This window comes from Myotis yumanensis, unplaced genomic scaffold (assembly GCF_028538775.1).
Source record: "Myotis yumanensis isolate MYYU_CA2020_CCGP unplaced genomic scaffold, mMyoYum1.0.hap1 SCAF_3, whole genome shotgun sequence".
In the NCBI taxonomy this organism is placed as follows: Eukaryota; Metazoa; Chordata; class Mammalia; order Chiroptera; family Vespertilionidae; genus Myotis; species Myotis yumanensis.
Genome location: NW_027223754.1, coordinates 29,220,979 through 29,246,255, shown reverse-complemented (window position 1 = coordinate 29,246,255; position 25,277 = coordinate 29,220,979). Strand labels below are relative to the sequence as shown.

The 25,277-nt window shown below is 52.9% G+C and overlaps 1 protein-coding gene across 8 annotated transcripts in view; it reads left to right on the top strand.

Annotated features, from left to right (window-relative positions):
• Positions 1-24,296, top strand: part of MCF2L (MCF.2 cell line derived transforming sequence like) — a 187,848-nt gene extending 163,552 nt beyond the window's left edge. For 4 of the 8 annotated variants that reach the window (XM_070408567.1, XM_070408566.1, XM_070408568.1 and 1 more), the window contains 23 exons: positions 2,649-2,768; positions 3,035-3,226; positions 3,683-3,874; positions 4,743-4,902; positions 5,761-5,834; positions 6,080-6,156; positions 7,152-7,218; positions 8,453-8,568; positions 9,993-10,062; positions 11,539-11,631; positions 11,719-11,811; positions 12,517-12,642; positions 13,611-13,832; positions 14,046-14,138; positions 15,275-15,353; positions 15,503-15,569; positions 16,412-16,530; positions 16,841-16,933; positions 18,054-18,128; positions 21,637-21,758; positions 21,965-22,077; positions 22,158-22,261; positions 22,396-24,296. In XM_070408567.1, coding sequence (XP_070264668.1) covers positions 2,649-2,768; positions 3,035-3,226; positions 3,683-3,874; positions 4,743-4,902; positions 5,761-5,834; positions 6,080-6,156; positions 7,152-7,218; positions 8,453-8,568; positions 9,993-10,062; positions 11,539-11,631; positions 11,719-11,811; positions 12,517-12,642; positions 13,611-13,832; positions 14,046-14,138; positions 15,275-15,353; positions 15,503-15,569; positions 16,412-16,530; positions 16,841-16,933; positions 18,054-18,128; positions 21,637-21,758; positions 21,965-22,077; positions 22,158-22,261; positions 22,396-22,481 — 2,553 coding nt within the window. In that variant the 3' untranslated portion in view covers positions 22,482-24,296. Of the gene's footprint in view, positions 1-2,648; positions 2,769-3,034; positions 3,227-3,682; positions 3,875-4,742; positions 4,903-5,760; positions 5,835-6,079; positions 6,157-7,151; positions 7,219-8,452; positions 8,569-9,992; positions 10,063-11,538; positions 11,632-11,718; positions 11,812-12,516; positions 12,643-13,610; positions 13,833-14,045; positions 14,139-15,274; positions 15,354-15,502; positions 15,570-16,411; positions 16,531-16,840; positions 16,934-18,053; positions 18,129-21,636; positions 21,759-21,964; positions 22,078-22,157 lie in introns of all 8 variants that reach the window. The other 4 variants (XM_070408570.1, XM_070408571.1, XM_070408569.1 and 1 more) reach the window with 3 other exon arrangements.
• The last annotated feature ends 981 nt before the right edge of the window (positions 24,297-25,277 follow it).

The following is a 25,277-nucleotide window of genomic DNA, read 5'->3' as shown; positions in this document are numbered from 1 at the left end:
TTTATTTGAAGACTAGAGGCCCGGTGCACGAAAATTTGTGCACTCGGAATGGGGGGGGGGTGTCCCTCAACCTGGCCTGTGCCCTCTTGCAGACCAGGAGCCCTCGGGGGATGTCCAGGGAGCAGGCCTAACCTGCAGTCTGGCCTCCCTCTGCAGGAGGCGACCCACAGCACCCACCTTGGCTGGCCTGGTGCCACCTGCTCGCCAGCCTTGCCCCCTGTTTGGTAGATTTGCATATTAGGCTTTTATTATTTAGGATAATTGTAGCTTCAAGTGCTATTGTCAGAAATAAAATCAAAGAGATGCTATGTACCCTTCACCCAATTTTCCTAACTGGTGACATCTTCCCAAACTAAAACGCAGGATCACAGCCAGGATACTGACCCTGACACAGTCTACACACAGGTCATTCCATCCCCACAAGGAAGACACGCCCACCCCCCTCCTCCTTCTACCCCCTCCTGAGCCCCTGGCAACCACTCATCTCCATGTCCCTTGTTGTCATGAAAAATGTTCTATAAATGGGATTATACCACACATAACCTTTTGGGACTGGCTGTTTTCACACAGCATGATTCTCTGGAGATGCATTCAGGCTGTTCTGTGTAATAACAGTTTGTTGCTTTTTGCTGTACGTTCATGTGCAGATCTTTGTGTGACCGTAAGTTGTTACATCTCTGAGATAAGTGCTCAGGAGTGCAATTGCTGGGTCATATGAGAGTTGCATGTTTACTTTTTTGAGAAAACGCCAAATTGTTCCCAGGTGGCTGTACCATTTTACATTCCCATCAGCAATGTCTGAGTGATCCAGTTTCTCCACATCCTCACCAGCAGTAGGGGTGGTATTATTTTTAATTGTCTGTACATATTTTGATAGCTGTGTAGTGATATCTCAGTGTGGTTCTAGTTCGCAGTTTCCTAATGGCCGATGACCTTGAACATCTTCCAGTGTGCTTATGTCATCAGTATATCCTCTCCGGTGAAATGTCTCTATTTCTATTCCCCATTTTGTGTTCACTGTTGCGTTTTGAGTTCTGTACATACTTTAGATACTAGTCCTTTGTCAGACATGCGGTATGAAATTATTTTCTTCCAACTCATCACTTATTTTTGTATCCTCTTAGCATAACTTTTCAGAGAGCAAAGTTTTTTATTTTGATGAAGTCCAATTTATCAATTTTTCCTGTGAAGGACTGTACTTTTGGTGTCAATCCTAGATCCCAAATATATTCCCCTAAACTATTTTTCCTAAAAGATTATAATCTTACATGTAGGTCCATGATCCATTTCAAGTTACTTTTTGTATGAGGTATGAGAATTAGGTTAAGGTTCATTTTTAAATCTCTGGATGTCCAGTTGTTCCCATAACATTGTTGAAAAGGTTGTCTTTTCTCCATTGGATTGTTTTTCCACTTTTGTCAAAGATTAGTTGGACATATTTGCTTGGGTCTATTTCTGGGTCTGTATTCTGCCCCTCCATCAGTACATAGTCTTGATTACTGTACTATTATAATAACTCTAGAAGTTAGGTGGGTGAATCTGCCCATTTTATTCTTCTTTTCAAAAGTGTTTAGCTATTTTAGTTCCTTTGCTTTTCCATGTAAATTTAAAATAATCTTGTCTTTATCTATAAAAAATGTCCTAGGGTTTTGATAGTAATTGTGTTAAACTTCCATTTGAGGGAGAATCAACATCTTAAATATGTTGAGTCTTTCAATCAATGAACATAATATGCCTCACCATTTTTTTAGATTTTCTTAGACTTTTTTTTTTAAATCAATGTTGTGTACCTTTCAGCATACCTGTGCAGTACATGTTTTGTTTGATTTATAGTTACATCGTTTATTTTTTAAAGCCATTACAAATGTATTGTATTTTTAATTGTGGAGTCTGTGTATTCATTGCTATATAGAGAAATACAATTGATTTGTGTATATTTATCTTGTCTTCTGAAACTTTGCCAAACACACTCATTCTAGGCGTTGTTTTGTCCTCACTGGGATTTTTACATACGTGATCAGGTCACGTGCAAACAGGGACAGCTTGATCTCTCCCTTTCCCGTCTGTATGCCTTTTGTTTGTTTGTTTATATATTTTTAAATATATTTTATTGATTTTTTACAGAGAGGAAGGGAGAGAAATAGAGAGCCAGAAACATCGATGAGAGAGAAGCATCGATCAGCTGCCTCCTGCACACCCCTCACTGGGGATGCGCCCACAACCAAGGCACATGCCCTTGACTGGAATCGAACCTGAGACCCCTCAGTCCACAGGCCGACGCTCTATCCACTGAGCCAAACCGGTTCGGCTGTTTGTTTATATTTTTAACTTTTCTTGCCTTATTGCACTGGCTAGAGCTGCCACCACTTCAAACAGCTGTGAGAATGGACATCTTTGCCTTGTTCCCAATCTTAGGGGGAAAGCATTGTTTTCACCAACATTATGGACATAATGTTGCCTGTAGAATCTTTGTAGATGCTTTTTATGAAATTGAGGAAGTTCCCCTCAAGTTCTGTTTTCCTTGGGGGAGATCTTGGTTTTCCCTCTCCTCCCCTTATTCCCGGTTTCGGTCATGTCTTCATGTCCTCGCCCTTCAGCTGTGGTTGTTCTGACTTGGGCCTGGGTCTCTCGCCCCTTCTCTGTTTCAGGTCAAGGCCGCCTTAGACGTGTTGGCTCAGAAGATAGCGACCTTCACGGACGTGGGCAACAGCCTGGCACACGTGGAGCACCTCCTGAAGGACCTTGCCAGCTTCGAGGAGAAGTCCAGCGTAAGGAAGGGACTGGGACGTGGGTGGGGGACAGGCTGGTGAAGCGCTTCTCACGGTGTCACCAGAGCTGCTTAGAAAGGCACAGGAAATGGCGATGTCGGCAGGTGGAGGGAAACTGCCTGGCCCACCCACCCCCAACCCCCAACCCCACACCCTACCTCCACCCCACCATCACCCCTACCCCCTCAGTCCCTCAGAGGAAACAGCACCCTGCTTGCTTATAATGAACATAACCTGAGCTGTGTTTCTGGGACGGTCCTCTGCAGGCGGCCGTGGCGCGGGCTCGCGCCCTGTCCCTGGACGGGGAGCAGCTCATCGACAACAAGCACTACGCCGTGGACTCCATCCGCCCCAAGTGCCACGAACTCCAGCACCTCTGCGACCAGCTTGCCGCCGAGGTCGCACAGAGGAGGGGTCTGCTCAACAAGTCCCTGGAGCTGCACGGCCTCCTGGAGGCGGTAGGACCCCAACCCCACACCCCTGGTGGTGAGCCTGCTCTTAGTCCCACGTGGGCAGCTCCCTCCACGTAGGATGCACCACAGTCTTGATTAGAAGCTGGCCCACGCCCTCCTGTCTGGATGTCCTGACACAGTTGTCTGTTTTCTAGAATTTACTTGCAACAACTAACGATTTCTTTAAAAGGCCCAGAAACTTACCATCTAGCTAACTCACTGCACTTTGCCTCCCCCGCTCTCTCTCTGTAAATGAGTCCTGTCCCAGGTGATTTGCTCAACTTTTTAGAGTGCTGCATTCCCTCCAGGGAGTCCTTTGGACATCGCAGCAGAGCTGGGATGGTGGAGTGCTGCAAATATTCCCAAAAACATAGTGGTCAGTGGACAGGCCCCAGCAAAGAGAGCCCAGACACAGCTGCTAACACAGCCTCTCTCTCCCTCTGCAACGCTTCCCGTGTCCAGTCCATGAAATGGTGCGATGAGGGGATTTACTTGCTGGCCTCGCAGCCTGTGGACAAGTGCCAATCCCAGGATGGTGCAGAGGCAGCCCTCCAAGAAATTGAGAAGTTTTTGGAGACCGGTGCAGAAAATAAGATCCAGGAGCTCAATAAAATTTACCAGGACTACGAACCCATCCTCACCCAAGACCTGATGGTATGCCAATTCGGGCTTTTCTCCTGCGGCTCCCCTGTCCTGAATGGTGGGGAGTTACTCTATGTTTGAAAGACTCATTTAATGCCGAAACCGGTTTGGCTCAGTGGATAGAGCGTTGGCCTGCGGACTGAAGGGTCCCGGGTTCAATTCCGGTTAAGGGCATGTGCCTGGGTTGCGGACACATCCCCAGTGGGAGATGTGCAGGAGGCAGCTGGTCGGTGTTTCTCTTTCATCGATGTTTCTGGCTCTCTGTCCCTCTCCCTTCCTCTCTGTGAGAAATCAATAAAATATATTTAAAAAAAAAAAAGAAAGAAAGAAAGACTCATTTAATGAATTATTAGAGACGGTAGGCATTTGAGAGAGATGTCGAGTTGCGGGGAGGGGTCACCTGGCTCAACTTTCCTTATGCAGAAATGATTGCACGCCTCCCTCAAGAGGTGGTGATCCTTCCTCCTGTGGGATCTCCCCTGCAAGAGGCGTGTTCTTGATGAAGTAGCCATTTCCCTGGGCCCTGCTTCCTGCATGCTCCTCTCAATATTGCACTGAAATAGGACTCCTCCTCTCTCGCGGCCAGCTGTACTCAGCCCACCCCTGGGGCAACCCACGAGTCTACTGCCCTTCCGTAGGCAGCCTTCAGATGCCTGGAGAGGGCTGCTGGTCCCTCACTCTATGGTGGGGTTGCCACCCTCCCGGGCCACAGCCAGCAGGACCAGTGCAGGATTGCTGCGTTGGCAATGGGCTCTGCGTCATGAGCATGTAAACCGGAGGTCGTGCTGAGGCCGAGTCTACACATGGTTGTTCTGTTTGTAAATTGCAGACACCGACGCTTATAGAGCATCCTGCTAACTAGTCTGTCCTACCCTGTCAGGAACACGTGCAGAAGGTCTTCCAGAAGCAAGAGAGTATGGAAGAGATGTTTCACCGGAGGCAGGCGAGCCTGAAGAAGCTGGCGGCCAAGCAGACGAGGCCCGTGCAGCCCGTGGCCCCCCGGCCCGAGGCGCTCACAAAGTCGCCCTGCCCCTCCCCAGGTATATGCCGGCATGCCTCGTTTCTTCTGGGAATGCTTTCCTTCCGTTCCATGACTTATTTTATAAATAAAGTTTTATTGGCACTTGGTCCACTTCTTTGTTTACTCTCTGTGCTGCCTCCTTGCTCAGCACCGCAGAGCTGATTGGTTGTGGTAAAGAGCATGCGGCCTTGAGAACTGGACTATCGACTGTCACAGGACTTTCCTGGGCCTATTTCCCCAGACTCTAGCCTCTCCCCAACCCCCCTGTCCTCAGTGCTGTTGCTAAAATAGTCCCCCCCACCCCACCCCCGCACACGGCTCCTACCTCGGCCCCAAAGCCTCCCTGTGCAGTCAATGCCTCAGCCACGTCAGCCGCCCCCGGCACCCGCAGCAGTGCCATGTCCTGAAGACTCCTTCCCATCCCTTCCTGGCCCCCAGAAACGCTCTTCCCCAGCAGCTGGGAGCTCCTGCTGGTTCCTTCAGGGCTTTGGCAAGTGTCCTAAGTTGGCAAGAGCCCTGGAGAGCTGTCTCCGGCCCCCAGGGTGTGGGCTCCAGAGGATGCCATTCTCTGGCCCGTTTGGAGGCCTCCTGGACAGAAGTGTCCTGGCCGAGAAGTTCTTCCCCTGTCGCCTGGTCCCCTGTCGGCTGGGAGCCCCTCTAGGGATGTGAACTAACCAGTGGGCCGACCCCTGTGTGCCCACCCCCACCTTGTCTCCCGATCCCCTTTCCTTCTCTTCCGTTTTCCTGTGCTTTCCTCACCCTTCTCTGGACTGCTTGCTTTTTTCCTCTGAAAGTAAAAAAAATAAATCCCAGACGCCCCTGGGTGGACCTTTTCCCTTTCCAGGCACCCACCTTTCTCCTCTTCTTCCCAAACCAGGTGTCCGGAGAGGTTCTGAGAACAACAGTTCTGAGGGCAACGCACTCCGGAGAGGGCCCTACAGGAGGGCCAAGGTGAGGCCCCAGCCCTGGCCCAGACCCTGCACTGCCTCCTGGCCACCTCCCCTCCCTGGCAGGCACCAGCCGCGTCCTCCCTGGCCCTCTCCCACACGCCCTCTCCTCCTCCGGCGAGATCTCAGGTTTCAGATCTGTTCCCAGATGGGAAATGAGCCTGGGCGCCGGAGCCTTAGAGTCGGGACGTGAAGCTGCATCCTCTTGTGTTTGGAATCTCGACGCACTGCGTGCTCTTCTCTCTCCAGAGTGAAATGAGTGAGAGCCGGCAGGGCCGGAGCAGCTCCACGGGGGACGAGGAGGAAAGCCTGGCCATCTTGCGGAGGTGGGTGGGCTGCCTTTCCAGGCACCACTGAGCGGCTCTGGGGCAGACACGACAAGCACGACCCCCCCAGGTCTCAGCCTTTGGCTAGGACAGTCTGAACCCAAACGAGCCAAAGTCGGTGAAAAATGCCAGCCTCTGCCCCAAAGCCACAATGTGGGAGCCCAGCTGGCCTCATGGGGCCCACACACATGCATGTGTCATGGTGGGCACGCGTCCGTTTGGCATGTCCGCATCTGAAACTAAGAGAACTGTAGGTTTTCCTTAGAAGAGCCACCCTTGCCCCTGGGCCTCAGGTGGGACTTTGATGATTTGAATGGATTGTGTTCTCCCTTCTTCAAGTCCAGGTAAGAAGACAAGTGTGATTCAGGCACCCAGGCCCTTGGGTCCCATGTGCAAAATCAGCCACATAACTGCCCCTCCCCCACTTCACCCCATTTAGGGGCACTGACTCTTTAAACTGAACCCTAAAGCCTTGTTAAGCACTGACAGTTGTTTTAGAACTGATCATGCCCAATGGCCCCAACCCAAAAGCACCCTGAATGGGATGCTTGGTCGTAGGCAGTTAGAAGGTGGTCTTTGTCCCTAAAAAGACATCTGGGCAGCTGGTTTGCAAACCCCTGCCCCTCCTGGGGCTCTATAACATGATGGGCACATAGTAGTTCCACACATCATCACGGTACCCCACCGCGTGCAAGAGGATAGGGACGGACACTGGACCGGCTGCAGTGATGCCTTGAGTTGGTGCTCAGACGGCCCCCAGGCAAGGAGACAGGAGTGTGTGCACAGGAACGGCTCTTGGGGGGAGGGGGCAGAGGGAGGGGAGGGTGACTGGAGAAGGAAGTGGGGCAGAAACTGCAGGGCTGGGAGGCTCAGAGACATGGGTGGAAGAGAGGGAGGCTTGAGGAATCGGAGCTCGTTTTGTGCAGGTGGCCCCACAGCAGGGAGGCGGGTGGGAGTCTGCTCCTAGATAATAAGTCCTGGCGCCCTGTTCACAGGCACGTGATGAACGAGCTGCTTGACACGGAGCGGGTCTACGTGGAGGAGCTGCTCTGTGTCCTGGAGGTGAGCCTGCCCCTGGGGGTGGCCGGGAGGGGGCCATGGGCCAGGCTTCCCCACCCTGTGTGGCCTCCTGTCCACCAAAAAGCAAGTGGAAGAAGGTTCGTGGCAGTTTTACTCACGGGAGTCCCTTTGTCAGTGGGACGAGGGGCAAGAAGGTTTAGGTGGGTGTGCACGGGGACAATACCGACAGCAAGGAAAAGAGCGGCTGCTGCACAGAACCTCGCACGGCCCCAGGAGCCCGATGACGAGTGGGAGAAATCAGACAAGAGTGCGTGCCATGCCTGTAGAGCAGTGGTTCTCAACCTGTGGGTCGCGACCCCTTTGGCGTCAAAATGACCCTTTCACAGGGGTCGCCTAAGACCATCCTGCATATCAGATATTTACATCACGATTCATAACAGTAGCAACATTACAGTTATGAAGTAGCAACGAAAATAATTTTATGGTTGGGGGCCACAACATGAGGAACTGTTTTAAAGGGCCAGAAGGTTGAGAACCGCTGCTGTAGAGGCATCCAGACGAGCAGAGCCGGTCTCGGTGGAGGTGTCCCAGTGCAGGCGCGGGCTGGGGGCTGTTGCCTGGGAAGGGCAGAGGGGCTTCTGAGGGCTAGGATGTCTACATCTTGATCTGGGCAGCGGTTACAGGGGTGTAGACATATAAATAATTCACCAAGGTGTACACATAAGATTTGTCCCCGTCACAGAAGTTATACCTGGATTTTTTTTTTAATCTATTTTTATTGATTTCAGAGAGGAAGAGAGAGGGAGAGAGAGAGGTGGAAACATCAATGATGAGAGAGAACCATCGATCTCACCCCCCTACTGGGGATTGAGCCAGCAACCCAGGCATATGCCCTGACTGGGAATCAAACTGGTGACCTCTTAGTTCCTGGTTGACACTCAACTGCTGAGCCACACCTGGCTGGGCTATACCTGGATTTTGAAAAGGCTGAAAGGGAGAAGAAGGATGAAACCTCCCGTCGCTTGGCCCCCAAAGTTGATGCTGTTTATAATTCATTTACATTTTGTAGTACTTTCCAGAAGATCATCTTAGAAAGGGTCAGTGAGTAAATAAATGGGAGGTGGATTTGCTTTCTGAAACCTGAGGTGGCGTCACAGTCCCGAGAGGCAGTCACACGGAGACGGGGCTCCGTGCTGATTGGGCTGCTGTTCAAATGGCCCAAAGTCCTGTCGGCCGTGGTTCAGGATTTCCCTGCTGACCCTCTCCCCGTCCACAGGGCTACGCTGCCGAGATGGACAATCCGCTGATGATGCATCTCATCTCAGCCGGCCTTCAAAACAAGAAGGACGTCTTATTCGGAAACATGGAAGAAATCTACCACTTTCATAACAGGTGGGACCCTTCCTCTGACCACCTGTCTGGCCTCTCACGTAGCCGCCCGGCCGAGCTCTGCTGGCGGAGAGGGCCCCTTCCTCCCTCCTCAGCGGGGATAAGTCACCAAGGGGCCTCGCACCAAGCAGCAGCCGGGTGGGACGTGCCCAGGGCTAGTTCTCTGAGCCAGGGCAGGTGGTCACACACGAAATGGGAAGGTGCCTCGGCGCCTTGCCAGCATGACTGCAGGAGCAGCCGCCCCTCCCGCCTCTCCCTGCCCCTTGGGACCAGCAGGAGCCACCCCACCCCACCCCACCCCAAGTGTGTGCGTTGGGCACATTGGGGCAGCACCGAAGGCCACACCACTTAGCAAGGACAGTGTATTCCCAAGCCCGTTCTTGGAAAGGGTGGTAACATCGGAGGTTCCTCCCTGCCTGTTACCCCTGTGAGAGCGATTTGCGGCCTCTTGGTGCTTTGGGGAAAGGGCTGGTCCTGGGGCTGCTTCGCCTGGACTCCTGCTCCAGATTTGCAGGAGCTCATGGGAAAGGAAATGAGCAGGCAGCGTAAGTGCGTAGAGAGACAGGCAGGTGATGGCGATGTCTGTGTGTCCTGAGAAAGGGCCAGCTGTGAGCCAACCCCTCTCAGTGCTGCCCGGGGCCAGGAAGCCCGGCCATCACAGCACCAGGCCCCCACCTCCTATGGATCCCAGGGAACACTGGGACTTCTTTCTCACCACCTGCTTTGCCCCTCGACTACTAGCATTTCTCACCTGCCCACTGATAAAAGAGGCAGCAAGTCACAGCTGAACCCCACCCGAGCCTTCCCTTGGGAATTAAACAGAGTGAGTCACCTGGATCTTCAGCATCCCGGTGGCTCTGGCCAGCGCGTGGACACCAGGACCCTGGCTGTAGGACTAGTGTGGTGAAGGGGCCCCAGGAGCTCCCCTTCCCGGGGGTTTACCCCCACAGACAGATTAAGTCCGAAACATAGGAAAACTCGGCACATGGCTCAGGAACAAAGCTGCAGGGACCTGACGGAGGCCCCCTTACATCCGCAGAAACCCGACTGAGCTGCTGGCTCATCAGGGCTGCGCTTCCAGAACCTCCAGATGCTCTGTCTACCTGCTCGCAGCCTCTTCGCCCCATGTCTGTGCTGATAAAATAAACCTCCTAAATTCTGTGTGCGCAGCAACACCAAAAATCATAGGGATTCAGGGGGGCCGTGTCTGCTTAAATCTGAAAGTTTGATATCGTCAAAACTCAGGGAGTGACAGGTATGGGCTGTTGGCCCCTAAAACAAGACTGTATTCTGACACACAAGACCTCCCAAACGGTCCAGAGTTAGGAACAAAAGTTGTTTGGAAAATAATAGCTATTCAATTGTTACAGATGCCATCTTGTTCAGGCTGTTTATCATACAACCTAATGCAACCTTTCTTTGTCTAGAATATTCCTGAGGGAGCTAGAAAACTACATAGACTGCCCAGAGCTGGTTGGAAGGTGTTTTCTAGAAAGGGTATGTGTGTTTTTTTAAATGTATACTTGCCCGTGCCTTACTTCCTAAAATTACTAGTACTTAAAATAATAACTTCAAATTCGATTGCAGTCCCCAACCAAAATCACAAAGTACCAAGGTTTCCAGTTCGGCTGAGACAATGTGCCCTTTTTGGGTAGGGCTGAAAGAATGTGGTTTTTTCTAAAGCCCACTAGCTAGTTTGAAAAAGAGAAAAACTATAAAACACCAGCTTTGAGATTTGCCCAAATTGCCAGGCAGCTCCGTTCTGATTGTGTTCAGCGGTTCTCAACCTGTGGGTCGAGACCCTTTGGGGATCGAACGACCCTTTCACAGGGGTCGCCTAAGACCATCGGAAAACACAGATAATTACATATTGTTTTGTGATTAATCACTATGCTTTAATTATGTTCAATTTGTAACAATAAGATTGGGATTCACCACAACATGAGGAACTGTGTTAAAGGGTCGCGGCATTAGGAAGGTTGAGAACCACTGTAGATGGAGCTGAGCCCTTCTCATGCTGGCATTTGCTCTGTGTTCGCTCTTGTCCTGGTCCTGGTTAAGACTCCCTCGCTGACCAGCGGACATTGGACAAGTTCTCCACGTTTTCTGAGCCATGTTTTTCTTCTCTTTGAAAGAGTCGATGTCTGCCTCCTTCCAGGGCGGGAAGATCAGCTGAAGTGTGTGTGTGTGTGTGTGTGTGTGTGTGTGTGTGTGTGTGTAGGGAAAGGGGGTTGAGCAGAAGCCTTGGGAGCAGGAAAGGCTGCCAGGTATGGGGCTTGCTGTCTTCTCCACACAGTCCCACCTGATCCTCTCCTGTTGACCTCCAAACACTGCTGGCTTAGCAATAGGGAAATGCATCTTACCAACAGCCGTGAAACTAAGCCATTTCCACCAAATGAGCTGGAGGCTGAGATGGTCACAACGAATTGATGTGAAGAGGCAGTTGGAAGGGAAAGGAGGGGCAATGTTGACCCAGCCTGGCTGTAATGCTTCTCGGTGCTATCTGAGAAGTGGGGTGGGGCCATCATGCTGTAGGTCAGTGGTTCTCAAAGTGGGTCACCTGGCAGCAGCATCAGAGTCTCCTGGGACCTCATTATAAATGCGGGTTCTCAGTCCCACCCCGGAACCTCGGTGGGGGCAGCGGTCTGTTTTCACAAGCCTCCAAGCCATACTGATGTGCATGCAAGTTTGAGCCCCACTGTGTAGGCTAAGCCCCTTAGAAAGTCTGTGTTAGTCCTGTGTTTATTCTTAGACTGTTACTCCTATGGCAAAGCCAGCTATCTTGAGCGAACCTGTGTCAAAGGGTTATCGGGCCTAATACAGCCCTGAGACGTGAACTCCAGTGGGGGTGTTACCTGACTGTCCCTCAATGAGGGGCGTGGCGTCTGAGATGGAGGGGGCGAACCGGGATCCAGGAAGAGGCCAGACTGGCCCCTCTGAGCCGCACTGTGACACTGTCTGTCCCGGGCCCAGATGGAGGAGTTCCAGATCTACGAGAAGTACTGTCAGAACAAGCCCCGCTCCGAGAGCCTGTGGAGGCAGTGCTCCGACTGCCCATTCTTCCAGGTACGTTTCAGGACGCTCTCCTTTGCTAGTTGACTCTCAAGCAAAGACTTCTGAACGCTGTCTAAACCTGAGGTGTGGTGATTGTAGGAATGCCAGAAGAAACTGGACCACAAGCTGAGCCTGGACTCCTACCTGCTGAAGCCAGTCCAGAGGATCACCAAATACCAGCTGCTCCTCAAGGTGAGACAGCGAGCCCCATGCCTGGCAGGGCACCCCCTGCATGGCCACCTCACTGCTACTTTCCCCTCCCATCCACACACCAGGCAGCTGCGGCTGCCTCACCATCTCTGAACACGGTGGTCTCTGAGCCACCTTCCTCCCATCTCTGCAGGGGCCTGGCTCTTCACAGACCTTTGTGGAGGGCCTACTGTGCGCTGGCCATTGTTAGGGCGAGGGCAGGGACAGCAAGGTGAACAGATGGGCAAACCCTCCCACACGGAGTCTCCACGCTGACACTGGGCTGTGCCAGTCGGTTATCTCTGTGGGCCCAGAGGCAGCACCGCAGGCCAGAGGGAACCAGTGAATGAGCGTGAAGAGCATGTGCCCAACAATCAGATGTTTGTTCAGGTGTCAAATTTGAAAGGAAGGAGTAACCAGTTTAGAAGTGGGACACATGAGACAGGGATCTCAGTCTGAGTTTGCTGGGGGCAGAGCCGCATGAGGGTGCTGGCCCTGGGGAATTGCAAGGGGCCTGCACTTGCCAAGTAACTCAGGGGACATCCCCAATTTGCAGCATCCATCAGGCTGAGGTGGGCTGAGGTACGGGGGCTTCAGGGAGGTGGAAGGACAGAGAGCCCTGGAGTTTCAGCAGCTTTTAAGGGAGTGGTAGGGGTCAGTGTCCAGATGGGTGTGTGAACATGACTTCTCCCTGTCCCCACCTGCCAGGAAATGTTGAAATACAGCAAGAGCTGCGAGGGGGCTGAGGACCTACAGGAGGCGCTGAGCTCCATCCTGGGCATCCTCAAGGCCGTGAATGACTCCATGCACCTCATCGCCATCACAGGCTATGACGTAAGGACCGCTGAGGGTGCCCCTGCCTTCACCCCTGCCTGCTGGAGGTGCTCGTGAGCCTGCTTGGTGGGGGGATCTGCCAGGCGCGGCTGAGGCCAGCCCGCAGCTAGTGCAGAGCTGTGCCCTTGAGCTTTGATGATCGTGGGTATCACCTGCAAGCGGTCAAAACCCAGCCTGACGCAGGGGGCCTGGGGAGGGTCTGCATGGGGGCTCAACATCGTGTCAAGAAAATCAGGAAGTGTTCACCCCTCAGAGGTGCATCTCTGAAAACCTCTTCATTCCTGGTCTTTTCCTGAGGTCAGCATCACTCAGGGAACAGGTACGAATCTGTTTTCTGGGCTGATAATGTGCACTGAGTCAGTGTTAAAGTCACATTTCTATTTTCTCCTCTGTATGCCCATGTCAGACCAACCTACTAATTTGTTTACCTTCCTGTAAGTCTCTTCAGCACTCATTCTTGGTTTCTTTTCATTAATAGACTATTTTTAGAGCAGTTTTAGGTTTACAGCAAAACTGAGAGGAAGGTACAGAGATTCCCACACAGCCTCCCTCGTTATCAAGGTCCCCACCAGAGCGGGACATTTGTTACAATCAGTGAACCCACGTGGACACATCACTGACACCCAGAGCCCATGGTGTACATCAGGGTTCACTCTTGGTGTTGCTCTCTGTGGGTTTGCGCACATGTATAATGGCTTGTGTCCACCATGGACGTGACCTTACAGACCAGCCGCACTGCCATGCACATCCCCTGTGCTCTGCCTGTTCACCCCTCCCTGCCCCTCCCCCATAGACGCTCATCTGTTTACTGTCTCCATAGTTTTGCCTTTTTCTGAATGTGACACAGTTGGAATGCAGCCTCCCTAGACGGGCTTCTTGCACTCAGCAACAGGCATTTAAAGCCCTCCCTCCACTCCCCCATGTTCGTTCTGGGTTGTAAATGCTCCTCATGTTGCTCCGCGTTGTAGGGGAACCTGAGCGACCTGGGGAAGCTGCTGATGCAGGGCTCCTTCAGTGTCTGGACGGACCACAAGAAGGGCCACGCCAAGGTGAAGGACCTGGCCAGGTTCAAGCCCATGCAGCGACACCTGTTCCTGCACGAGAAGGCCGTGCTCTTCTGCAAGAAGCGGGAGGAGAACGGGGAAGGGTACGAGAAGGCCCCGTCCTACAGCTACAAGCAATCCTTAAACGTGAGTAAGGCCTGTTTCCAGCGGCCGCAGCCTTCCTGGCACTGGCCCTCAAGAGAAGGATCAGGGGCCCGTTCCAGGTCGTAACCGAGCCTCGGTCATGACGTCCACCTTCTGGCACGTGTCTCTTATCTCTGGACGTGGGCGTGCGGGATCTCTGGCATCCGTAGCCCCCATCTCAAAACTAACAGCTGTCTCCCTGTTTTGTGCTCTCAGATGACAGCTGTTGGCATCACAGAGAACGTGAAAGGGGATGTGAAGAAGTTTGAGATCTGGTACAACGCCAGGGAGGAAGTTTACATCATACAGGTAGGACCCCGTCTTTCTCTCTCTGGCCCGGCATTCGGGACTCCTCCAGTCTCAGTAGGATTGCCAATGAAAGGCTTCCAGGGAGAGCTGGTGTCTAGACTCTTCCATGATGTTTTAGTTCCTAGAGGCCAGGAGCACCACTATTCACCTGGGGGCGCTGCCTGGGCCGTCTTTAACCTGAGCTGAGCCCAGGCACAGTACAGGGGCACACTGCAGGTTAGGGTGTCAGAGGTGTCCTTCCAGAAAAAGGAGCTGAGGCTGCCGTAGCCCTGGTGCATGTGTGCCTGGATGTGCAGGGAGCACAGCCAGCCTTGCCGCACTTACACGCAGAACCAGGGATGGGAAGTGTGTTCCGAGTCCTTACCTGTCCCCACCTCGCTGGGGAGGGCAGGAGGTGGGTGAGGCTGTACATGCATTGGTGAGCCCACACCAGAACCCAGGTGCCCCATGAAGGGGTCAGCCAGCACGGGATGTGCCCTCCTACTTGCCTTCAAAATTCTGACCCTACCCACCCGGCACTTGATGGCTTGGGCCCAGGGCCACATGGCAACCCTGTATCACACTGGGCTTAGTTGTCTACAACGCACACACCCACACCAGTGCAGCCAGACCCAAGGGCCCCAGAGAGCTAAGGCTAGGGTGTGGGTCACCGCTCTGGCTTTCCACAGCTGCCCACCTGGCACTGCCCGCAGGCCCCCCACCATGCTGAGGCAGGATAGAGCCCTGCCACGGTTCATGCTTCTCGTAGTTTCCCTCCCCCGAAGTTCAGAATATACTTGTGAGATTTCAGACTCCGGCTTCCCTTGTCACCTGGAACGGAGTCAGAGCCATTTCCCAGACTTTCGGCTGCAGGGTTTCCCCACTGAGTCAGCCTTCAGTGGTTGTGCAAACGTATTGGCTGGCTTTCCGTCCCCCGGCTGGTGTGGCCCTGCCCCGGGCCTTGTCGGCTCATGCCCTGGACTGGGGTGAAGTCCCGAAGCAAGGGGCCGTGCCACCGTTCCCTCCCTTCTCCTTCCTCGCGTACAAGGCTCTCATTATCTAAGAGCGTCCTCAGAAGTTTCGAGAGTAAAAGACCCAAGTGTGTGTGTTTGGGGAGCGGCAGTCCTTACCTCCTGGCATTTCTTTGGGGGACACAGGCACCGACTCCTGAGATTAAAGCAGCGTGGGTGAATGAGATCCGCAAGGTGCTGACCAGCCAGCTGCAGGCTTGTCGAGGTAAGAATGCCTCCGCCATTCTTTTCTCCCAGCTTTACAGAGGTTCCAAGCAATCTCAGTACCTGAGATCTCATAGTGTTTAGAGGTAAAGGTGCCAGGGTCAAGTTCCCCAGCCATGCGTGGGCGGTTTGTTTGTTCTCTCCCCGCAGAGGCCAGCCAGCACAGGGCGCTGGAGCAGTCCCAGAGCCTGCCTCTGCCAGCATCGTCCAACACGAGGTGAGGGGCACGTGCACGTGAGACACCGTCGCATGGGAAGAGTCACAAGTGGGCATGTGCACAGGCCACAGATTTGCCTTGGCCCTCGTCACCTGACCCTCTTGGTTATGGGGTTCCTTTGCGTTTGCCCAGTGCCCCCTGGAGTCACAGGCTGGTGGGCTAGTCCCAGGGGGTCAGCTGCAAAGCTGTGTGTCTCTGGCCCCGCTCCCAGTCAAGGCCGGGCCCTGACAGCCCTCTCATCACTCTCTGTCCATGGTTATTTCGCAGGGCTGTCAGCTATTCCATGATATGGCTATTCCCGGTCGCAGTTAATCGCCAGCATTTTCCAGACAGTGGCCCCTCAGACAGGGACCTGTCCAGGGCTGGAGGCTCAGAGCCACCACTCGCCGACGTGGGCACATTTCGGACACCAGCCTTCACGCTGGCTTTGTCCCACCCTTTCTGCAAGCCCTTATGTTTCCTTTGACATTTTATTCATTCTCTTATTTTTTAACATATTGTTCCTGTTTTTTATATAAGCCACCTCTAAGCATGTGTGGGACAGGAGATGGTCTAAGTGAATAATCCACAGAACAATGGTTTTAAAAGAAAAAGACACCTCCTCCCCCCCAAAAAAGACAAAACAGCCTTCTGCTCAATGGCTAGGAAGGTGGTTTTTTCCCCTTTGCGTTCCATTTGGGCTTAACCTAGAAACGCGTGGCCCCTCTGCAGTGGTAGGACACGTGCTTTAAAGTCTGGATAGGAATTCAGGGATGTCTGGACACCTCCAATCCCCAGGGAGAGTTTTGAAAAACTAACCAGGCAACTGACTATTTCTTTTCCAATGTCTCTGACACCCTTAGTCCTTCGAAAGGGAATGCAAGAAACGTCAAAAAGTTGGAAGAAAGAAAAACTGACCCCCTCAGCCTGGAAGGATATGTGAGCTCAACGACATTGCCAAAGCCCCCCGAAAAGGGCAAAGGTGGGTGTCTGCGGCGCCCCAGCCTGGGCGTACCGGGAGCTGCAACACAGGTATCCACTAGTGGGCGTGTCAGGGAGGCACGGCCACCTGTGGGCCCGAGAAGCATTTGTAAGGAGCTCAGGGGTCCCCGCCCACCCCGCACAGAGCACTGGAACCTCCCAGAGGAGCCCCTCTTCCTCATGGTCAGTGCGCGCCCCAGTCCGGCAAACCCAGTCCCAGAGGTGAGCCCGGCCTGACCCGACACGTGCCCTCCCCAGGGCCCCCTGGGTGGTGGACACACTCTGCACTCTCCCTCTCTCTTCCTTTGTAGATGACACAGTCACTAGCTCTACCTCAGAAAGCTCTGCGCTTTCCAAGAAGCGCTTTACTCTGCAGGGCTTTGCTAACCTCAAAGGTCAGAAAGGTAAAAGGCACCCTCTGAAAACCGCTTCCTGGCATGTCCCTTGCCAAGGTGGCATGCCTCTCATCCATCTGTGTGGTGACCATTCGTGAGGACGCTCTCGGGAAGGACATCTGCCTGCCTCATCCCAAGCCCAGCCACTCGGGAGCATTTTCCCGCGAGTGCCTTTTCCGCGGATACTGGTGTGTCTGGCCCCTGCAGCCCAGTGCCCTCTGGGGGGCCTTTTCTTTGAAAAGGTGGACGTGAACTTTTCCAAGGAGGCTTGCTCACCAACGACTTGTCATTTGCTTTTCTGGCCAACCCCTCCCACAGCACCCTTCCCTTTCTTGCTTCTTCCTGTCGGTCCCTGTGGCATTCACCTTTCTGGCTGCAGTGACTGTCTATGCCAGAATGCCCAAGTGCTGCTGTCGGCTGCCTTCAGGGGGCCTTTGCTAGCGCCCAGGGCAGGTCGAGGGTCCCTTGAAGGAGACCTCTAAAAGCTTGACCACCTCTGAGGGCTCCTTGACGGTGAACTCTGTGGAAGGGGGATACACCAAGATGGCTCATGAAGCAAGCCCCAAAGTTCCAGTGGGCCCTTACAGGACTCCCCAGTGGACACTAAAAGCCAGTGTTGTCTCAGTTTCTTTTCATTGGTCCAGACGCTGGTCTAAAAAATTAGAGGTTTTTTTCCCCCCCAATTTATAAAATACTTTTAAGGGAGCACCAAAGGCCAGTGCTCCCCTCCTCTGCCTCACCAAAACTTAAAAAAAAAAAAAAAAAGACAAATCCTGGCACTTTGCCAGAATAGAAAGTATAATCATAGCCCAGAAAATGTACCTAGAACTCAGAACATAAACCTAGACATGGCCCCCTAAAAGGATGATAGCGATGGCTAGAGTCAACTGCTCACCATCTCATCTCTCATTTTCCCTCGGGCTCTCCCTGCAACCGTGGGGTCCCTCAGCCCGCGTGGTTTTGTACCCAGGAAGCTACTTTTTGAATCAGTGAAAATTAGGACATTCGTTGTTCGTGTCTCATCCCAGCATGGATTCAGTGTCTCTCATGACCTCCTCGGTGCTCTGCATGCAATTCCTCACTCTCTCTCTTCTCTCTGTTATATTTTTGCCTCTTCCTCCTTCTGCAGCTTCTCCTACCAGTCCTGACAAAAAAGCTAAGCGACATGAAGTTAAGAGCGATCCAACGCCTTTTGGGTTACGAGGTAGAGTGGCTCAACCTTCTGGACATAGCCTGCCATCCATTTTCCTGTCCGGTTAGGGACGCTGTCTGTCTTGCCATTGCACGTCATCTGGAATGCAAAATGAGATAGGTCTCTACGAGCCAGAAGCAAACTCTTTGTTTTGTCCAAAAGCATGATGCTCTGTCCAGTGATGCTGTGATGATGTCATGCTTCTGGGTTGAACTCCTCACACTAGGCCTGCCCAGAACCGATAGACTACTGACATCTCGCAGGCGCGTTTGGGTTGGGTTGGGCTTCATTACTCAGTGGCTTTATAGGCTGCAAAGCACCCCTGTCCACAGGCCCCTGTAGCACCAGCCACCCCCCACTTTACCAGTTTATCCCAATGCTTCGTGGTGGAAACACAGAACACAGAAGCTATGGGATCCCATTAGACCTCTCATTTCACGGGGAGGTGGCCAATCATACAGACAGAGGGGGTCAAGCTCTGTGGTGGAAATTAGGCCTTCTCCCTTTTCACCCCTCATATTCCAAGGGTAAAGCCCCCCACCCCTGCCACCCAGGGAAACCCAGAGTCCCCTGGCCCAGGTTGAGGGTTTCAGGTTTTCAAAGAGGATTTCACTTTGTGAATCTACCTGAGTTTTGCAAACAATTATGAAGGTTCCCGAGGGGAGTAGGCGGAGCTAGAATACCCACACTTACTGCCGGAGACCACCTGGAGGCCACTCAAGGCCCACACTGGCCTCCAACCACACTCTGCACCCTGAGGACCCAGGCTGCGGCCCTCCTGCTGCCCCCGACATGACAGCCCAGGGGCCAGGCCCCTCTCCCACTGCCTTGGGGGGTGGGTGCACCCAGCTTGCCCCAGGAGCTCGGGAAGAGAGTCCTTTCCCATTGACAGTCTCCTGGGAGGGGCTGTTTTCCTCCCTTACACATTTTCTGCTTAAGACCTGGAGACACCAGAGGCTTCCCCGCTGTGATCTCGGGTTGTGTAGACGGCTGGCGTGAGCGTGGGGCAGGAGTGAGTGTGGGCTTGAGCACAGCCCAGTGCAGCTCAAGTGCTGCTTTTACTGCTTTTTAGCCAAGTGTTGTCACCTCGGCAAGCTCGTCTCCTCATCTGTAAAATGAAGGCGAGGCCACCGTGCAGGGTCACAGTAGATGTGTGGGAGTCCTGAGCACGGCACCTGGGGCTCAGCAGCCAGTGCTCCCCTCCTCTTCCTCGCCATTGACCACTTCAGTCCACAGCAGGTGACGATGAACCCCATGAACTCGGGCGCTCCCCGCTGGCCCCCTTGCAAATGCTTAAGCGCTCACTTCCTGAAACGCTTCCCCGGGCCATTGTTTCCCTCACTGTCAACACCTAGGACTGTTTGACAGGAATAGGCGTGACCAAACTCATGGGCACCGTGGCCCAAATGCCCACCTGCAAAACCCCCAACATCCTGCGTAGATCAGAGAGGGATGCCGTCCAGATTTGTGGTTGTTACACTGACAACTGATAACGTTTTCTTGTGTCACACTTGGGGCCTCGGGCATAAGTGGGGTCTCATACTTTCTGGCAACTCCCCTGTCACCTTGTTTGAAGGCAGGGACGCTACTGAGTGGAGCCTGTTCAAGAGGTTCCCCCAGAGGCTCCCGGGCAGAGAGGGGAGTGACCACAGGCCTGGATGCTGCTCTGTGCCTAGAAAACCTTCTCTTATCTGCAGGCACCAGGGGCCTGAGTTGTTCATAAGACAAACACAACCAGGCTGCGCTCTAAAGCGGAGGTTGGCCTGAGGTCGGCTGGCCAGGCGGCACTGCCTCCTCTGCCCATAGGACAGTCTTCATCTCCCTGTCCTCACTGTCCTCGGACTTCTGCTCCTGTTTTGCCAGAAACCCCACCATATCTTTCGGGGTGGACAGGAGGGGGGAAGATGTTTGCAGCCAGGCCACCCGGCCTGTGACCCTCTCAGTGTGCCCTGCCCAGTGCTCTCCTTAGCTTCCCACACTGTGTGACAACTCCAGACATGCCCCCAGCAGGCAGGTCGCGTGGTCTGTAGCCAGAAACTCACCAGCCCCAACTCCTGCACAGACACAAGCCTGGTAGTGATATGAGCAGGGCCGTGCTCAGCACACCTCCCTTCGCCCCAGCACCCAGCCTCAGGGGGGCAGAGCTCAGAGGCTCTCCTGGCCTGCTTTCGGAGGGGGCTTTCGGAGGAGCGCAGGGCTGCTGGCATCTGCTGGTTTCTTTGGCTCTGAGGACACCCCAGATACATGCTCTCTTCCTGGGATTCACTGTTCTGTGGCCAATGGGGAACTATGGGTCGCAGATCCCTTTGCTAGGAAAGCAAAGACGGTTTTCTGTTGCCTCTATAACACAAGGTTTTCATTGCCAAGCTTAAACGTTCTCAGTTTGGGAACCGGTCCATTAGCCAGCTTGCCTCGTCGCAGCCCTGACTTCATAAAGGGGAGCATGCATTTTGCATTTGTCTGGCTGTGGTTTGGTCACACCCAGCGCCCTCTCTTTCTTAGGGAAAAGCCACCGTACAGGTAACGTGGAACTGGGTGTGCTTAAGCCCAGCTCTGACTAGCAGTCTGCTTATTTCCTGGGTCCGCTTGCTTCCTGTCGAAACGCTATTTAATGCCGTGCAGTGGCTGTGATCCAACACCAGAGGGTGTGGCTTCCGCTTGGTGCCTCACTGCTGCCACTTACCCCATTTATTCAGAATCGAGAATTTATCACCTCCTGCCTCCCCACAACTTACTTGCATTCTCTCCCCACATGGGACATACAGTTGCTTCTCTTTGGGGATCCACAGCAGTAGAGATGCTAAAGAAGGAACATACATCATTTATAAAACTCCTCGTTTTCTGGCCCGTGGAGGTGGTGGAGCTCGTGCGGGCTGGCTCTGCAGCCTGAAGGCCTGGGTTGGGATCCTGGCTTTGCCTCCATGGCCTGCAGAGCTCAGACACCTGATAGCGTCAGTCCCATGAGGATCACAACCCTCTTCCCTCACACGTCGGGGGCTAGGAGTGTGTCTGAAACAGGGCGCTGTCAGGAACCTCCGCCGTTTGTGTGGGGAGCTCTCCCGGCCCACCTGGGTATTGAGTGGTACAGAGGTTCGTTGGAAACACCTTCCCTTCCATGTGTTTGCTCCAACCCAGATGGGTGGCAGCGGTCTAGCTAGTGGTCTTCTAGATGTGTGTGGGAGTGGGCCCTGGGACTGGGCCCAGCAGGCAGGAGGCCAAGTGAGGAGTGCTCCGCCTCCTCTGGGAAGCCACAGGGCCTGCTGGGTAAGAGCTCATTCTCTCCCCTGATTGGCCTGGCTGTGAAGCAGGTGCTCTGGACCCCGCCTCCCTGGACCGTTTGCACAGTTGAGCAAGCAAGCATGGCAGGCATTAGGGAAGTCGGCAGCGTGCCCTGCCGTCTGGGAAGGGGGCACGCTCCACACGGGCGGCACATTTCGGAGGTTGCAGGGATTTCTGTAGATCATCCTCAGACAGGCTTGTCATTGTGGGCGATCCTCACTGCAGCCTGTTCCTCTCTCAGGTTGGAGCAAGACATCTCACCCATTGGAGGCCCCTGAGGACAATGACGGCTGGTCGAGTGCTGAGGAGCCGATTAATTCCTCAGATGCGGAGGAAGAAGGCGGAGTGGGCCCCAGGAAGCTGGTAATCTCCCCCCTCCTCACTCCCCCAGGGTGGTCAGCCTGGTGCTGCTGGTCCCTGGGCGCCCCAGAAGTGTGGCGGTCGGCAGCTCCCATGGCCACTGGGAGAGGCATGTTTAGTGCCAGGGCTCCCTGTTGCTGGATAGCCTCTGTGGCTAGGGTTCAGCACCTGGAGCAGAAGCAGAGGGTTTTGCGTGCCTCCCTCCGCAGGTTCCAGGGAAATACACCGTGGTGGTGGACGACGAGAAGGGAAGCCCCAACACGCTGGCCGTGAGGAGCGGAGACGTGGTGGAGGTGGTCCAGGAGGGCGAGGAGGGCCTTTGGTAAGATGCCCACAGTGCGCTCCCCCTCGTGCCATTCGGGGCACAGGCTGGAGCCACTGACCGGCCTACGCCCCTCGCAGGTATGTCAGGAACCTGACCTCCAGCAAGGAGGGCTGGGTGCCGGCCAGCAGCCTGTCCATGCTCCTCGGCAAGTCCAGCTCGGCGCAGTGCTTGAGCAGCCCAGGTAAGACCCCCCGTTCCACTCTGGCTGTGCCCTGAGCCCACCGGGTGTCACCACCTTGAGCCTGTGTACCAAGGAAGAGGGGCCGGAGTGTGCAAGGACGAAGCCGAAGCCCTTCTCGCCTGGTTTTCCCGCAGAGTCCAGCGCAGGGTCCGCTCTGCTGAGCAACTCCTCCAGCTGCAGCGAGAGCTGCGGCGCCCCCCTCTCTGACCTGCAGGGGTAGCACCCGCCGGGCCCCCCCGGTGCAGGAGGCCAGCCTGCGAACCCCTAAGTTTTCCTTTGCTTGGGCTTGCCTAGTTTGGTGAGGGGATGGTGCTCTAAGACGCCCTGGACAAGGAGGACCCTGACAAGACCCGGTCGAGGAGCTGCCGCTGCCCACGGAACCTCGTGGTGCAGGACGTGGGGACATGCAGAGCAAAGGCTCAGGAAGAGTCTGCCCTCCAGCCTCCACGCCAGGATCCCCTCCCAGGGCACAGGCCCCGGCTCCCAGGGGAAGACCAGAACACCAAGCTTCCTGGGAAAATCGGAAAGTCTGGGGGTGCCGCAGGCCAACAGACCACCTGTGAAGAAGGGCTCCGAGAAGGGGCCACCCCTTCCGGCCTCCGCCAGGCAGCCAGGGAGGAGCCGGTCCCCACCGCTCTGCTTCGGTTTCTGACATTTCTGGTCCGGTGCTTTCGCGGGGATGTGCATACTATGGGGCTGCTTCCAAAAGCCGTCACTAATTCACTGACCCAACAGCTTGAAGAGAGAGGGGGTGGGGGGGACTCTTTTGTCTTTTACACATTTTTTTTAAAGCAGGGACGAATCCCATGGCCATTTTTCATGGTACTTTGGCCTCTGATCTTTACCAAGAATCACTGTGTTTACATGAAATGACAATTTGATACCACATTTGATATGAAACTATTTTTTTGTTACTGGGGTTTACATGGCAGCACGTTGTACATGCCGCAGAATGGTTTGGGGGGACTCTCTCGTGGAAATTGACGGCAGCCTCTGAAGCCCACCTGGTAGCAGGTGAATGAAAATATGTCCCTTGATAAAATCAGGCAGCATTTCTACACACGAAAGCAGTTAGAAACCAAGGAAATGTCTTTACCTGTGTAGTTAATTTTCGAAAGGACATTTAAACTATAAGTTAAAATACTAACCTTCTTTTCTACAAAAAAAAAAAGTGGGGACTCTTGATTTTTTTTTTTAACAAGCTTCACTGAATTAGGATTTTTAAATTCTTTTTTAAAAAATACATAAAGATGCATTTTCTGCAGGGTATCATCTGAACCAATGATGTCATATGTAGCTTAGTGCAAACCTGAGCTCGACTCGCCTCTGCCTCTTTCCAACCTCCTCCACCTGCACACGGAGTAAAGTCGCCCTGCGTGTTCTGTATAAAATCACCCGGAGTATAGAAATTTAAAGGTGCAGAGTTTATTTTATTCCAATCAAAGCAGAACTGGAAAGAAAACTCTTCTGTTTTACCTTTTCTGTGTGTCTCAGAAACACCTTCTGTTCTTTGGAAACACTCTCTGTATCGGCTGGGGCAGATATTTTTATATGTGTGTATATATGTTGATGCGTGTACATATGTATCCAATGTAAGGGATGTATTTATAGCCTCCATGCTGCTGGAAATTGTCACTTTACAGCCCTCCCTGAGCCCGGGCCCTGCCGTAGCGAGGCCGACAGGCTTCCTCCCACCACCATGGGCAAGGCCTCATCGCCAGCCAGGCCTTGGAGTGTGGTAACAAACCAGTAAATGTGCAAGACCAGGCAGCTTTTCTTCTGGTGTATAAATTATTTGAAAAAAAAAATGATGTGTCTCATAATTTAATTAATATATTGATTGTTCAGACACGGTTCCTGCCATCTCAGCCCGGGATTGCCCACCATTTTTTGTGATCGCTTCCTCATAAAGGCACTTTAAAACCTCATGTCTTAGTCACTGTTTTGTGTGTTTTTTTCTGCTGATGTAAATGAAATTTGAAAATCCGAGTTCTTTATTATATGGATGGAGTTTGAATAAATATCAGCAACTCTTGCTGTCTGCCTTCATCTGTAAAGGCGCAGAATCCCTCAGGTCTGCGTGCCCAGCACAGCAGTGCTCTGTTTTGCGCATCTACTCACAGGTTGGCAAGCACGTGTTCGAGCAGAAATGGGGCAGGCAGTGAGCATGTTCCAAACACTTTACGTTGTCAGAAAAGTGGTGAAGATGGAATAACAATAAGTTCATTATGTATGTCAACAATATAAAGGTAACAAAAGAAATGTAAAATTACCATCCCAGCTGAAACCGGTTTGGCTCAGTGGATAGAGCGTCGGCCTGCGGACTGAGGGGTCCCGGGTTCGATTCCGGTCAAGGGCGTGTACCTGGGTTGTGGGCACATCCCCAGTAGGAGATGTGCAGGAGGCAACTGATCGATGTTTCTCTCCCATCGATGTTTCTAACTCTCTATCTCTCTCCCTTCCTCTCTGCAAAAAATCAATAAAATATATTTTTTTAAAAATTACCATCCCAGAACAAGAATACATTTGATAACTTTTAAACCAGAAAGGTAGAGGAGAAAGAAGGGTCGTTGATCCAGTAGAAAAAGAGTAGAGTACAGAAAGGGAAAATCATGATGAACTGGAACACAAAAGATGATGGAAGAAATAAGTCCAAATATTTCTCAGTCGCAACATATATGATGATGCTAAACTGACCTATGGGAAGAGTATCAAATTGGATGTAACAATTGCTAAGAGAGACCATAAAACAAAGTTATGTAAAGGTTGAAAATAAAAGAAAGAAAAAAGATGTAACAGACAAATTATAACCAAACGGAAGCTGGGATAGCAATGTTGATAACACATGAAATGCAATTTAGGACTTGGTTAAGCATATAACAATTATGCTCAAAATATAGAGAGCAAAGATTAGCAGTCAAGGGTGAAAATGTTACCTCTCACAGGTATTAATACCCATTTGTCCCCTAAAAGTATAAAGATATGTATTATTTTCCAACACACATGATATACACAC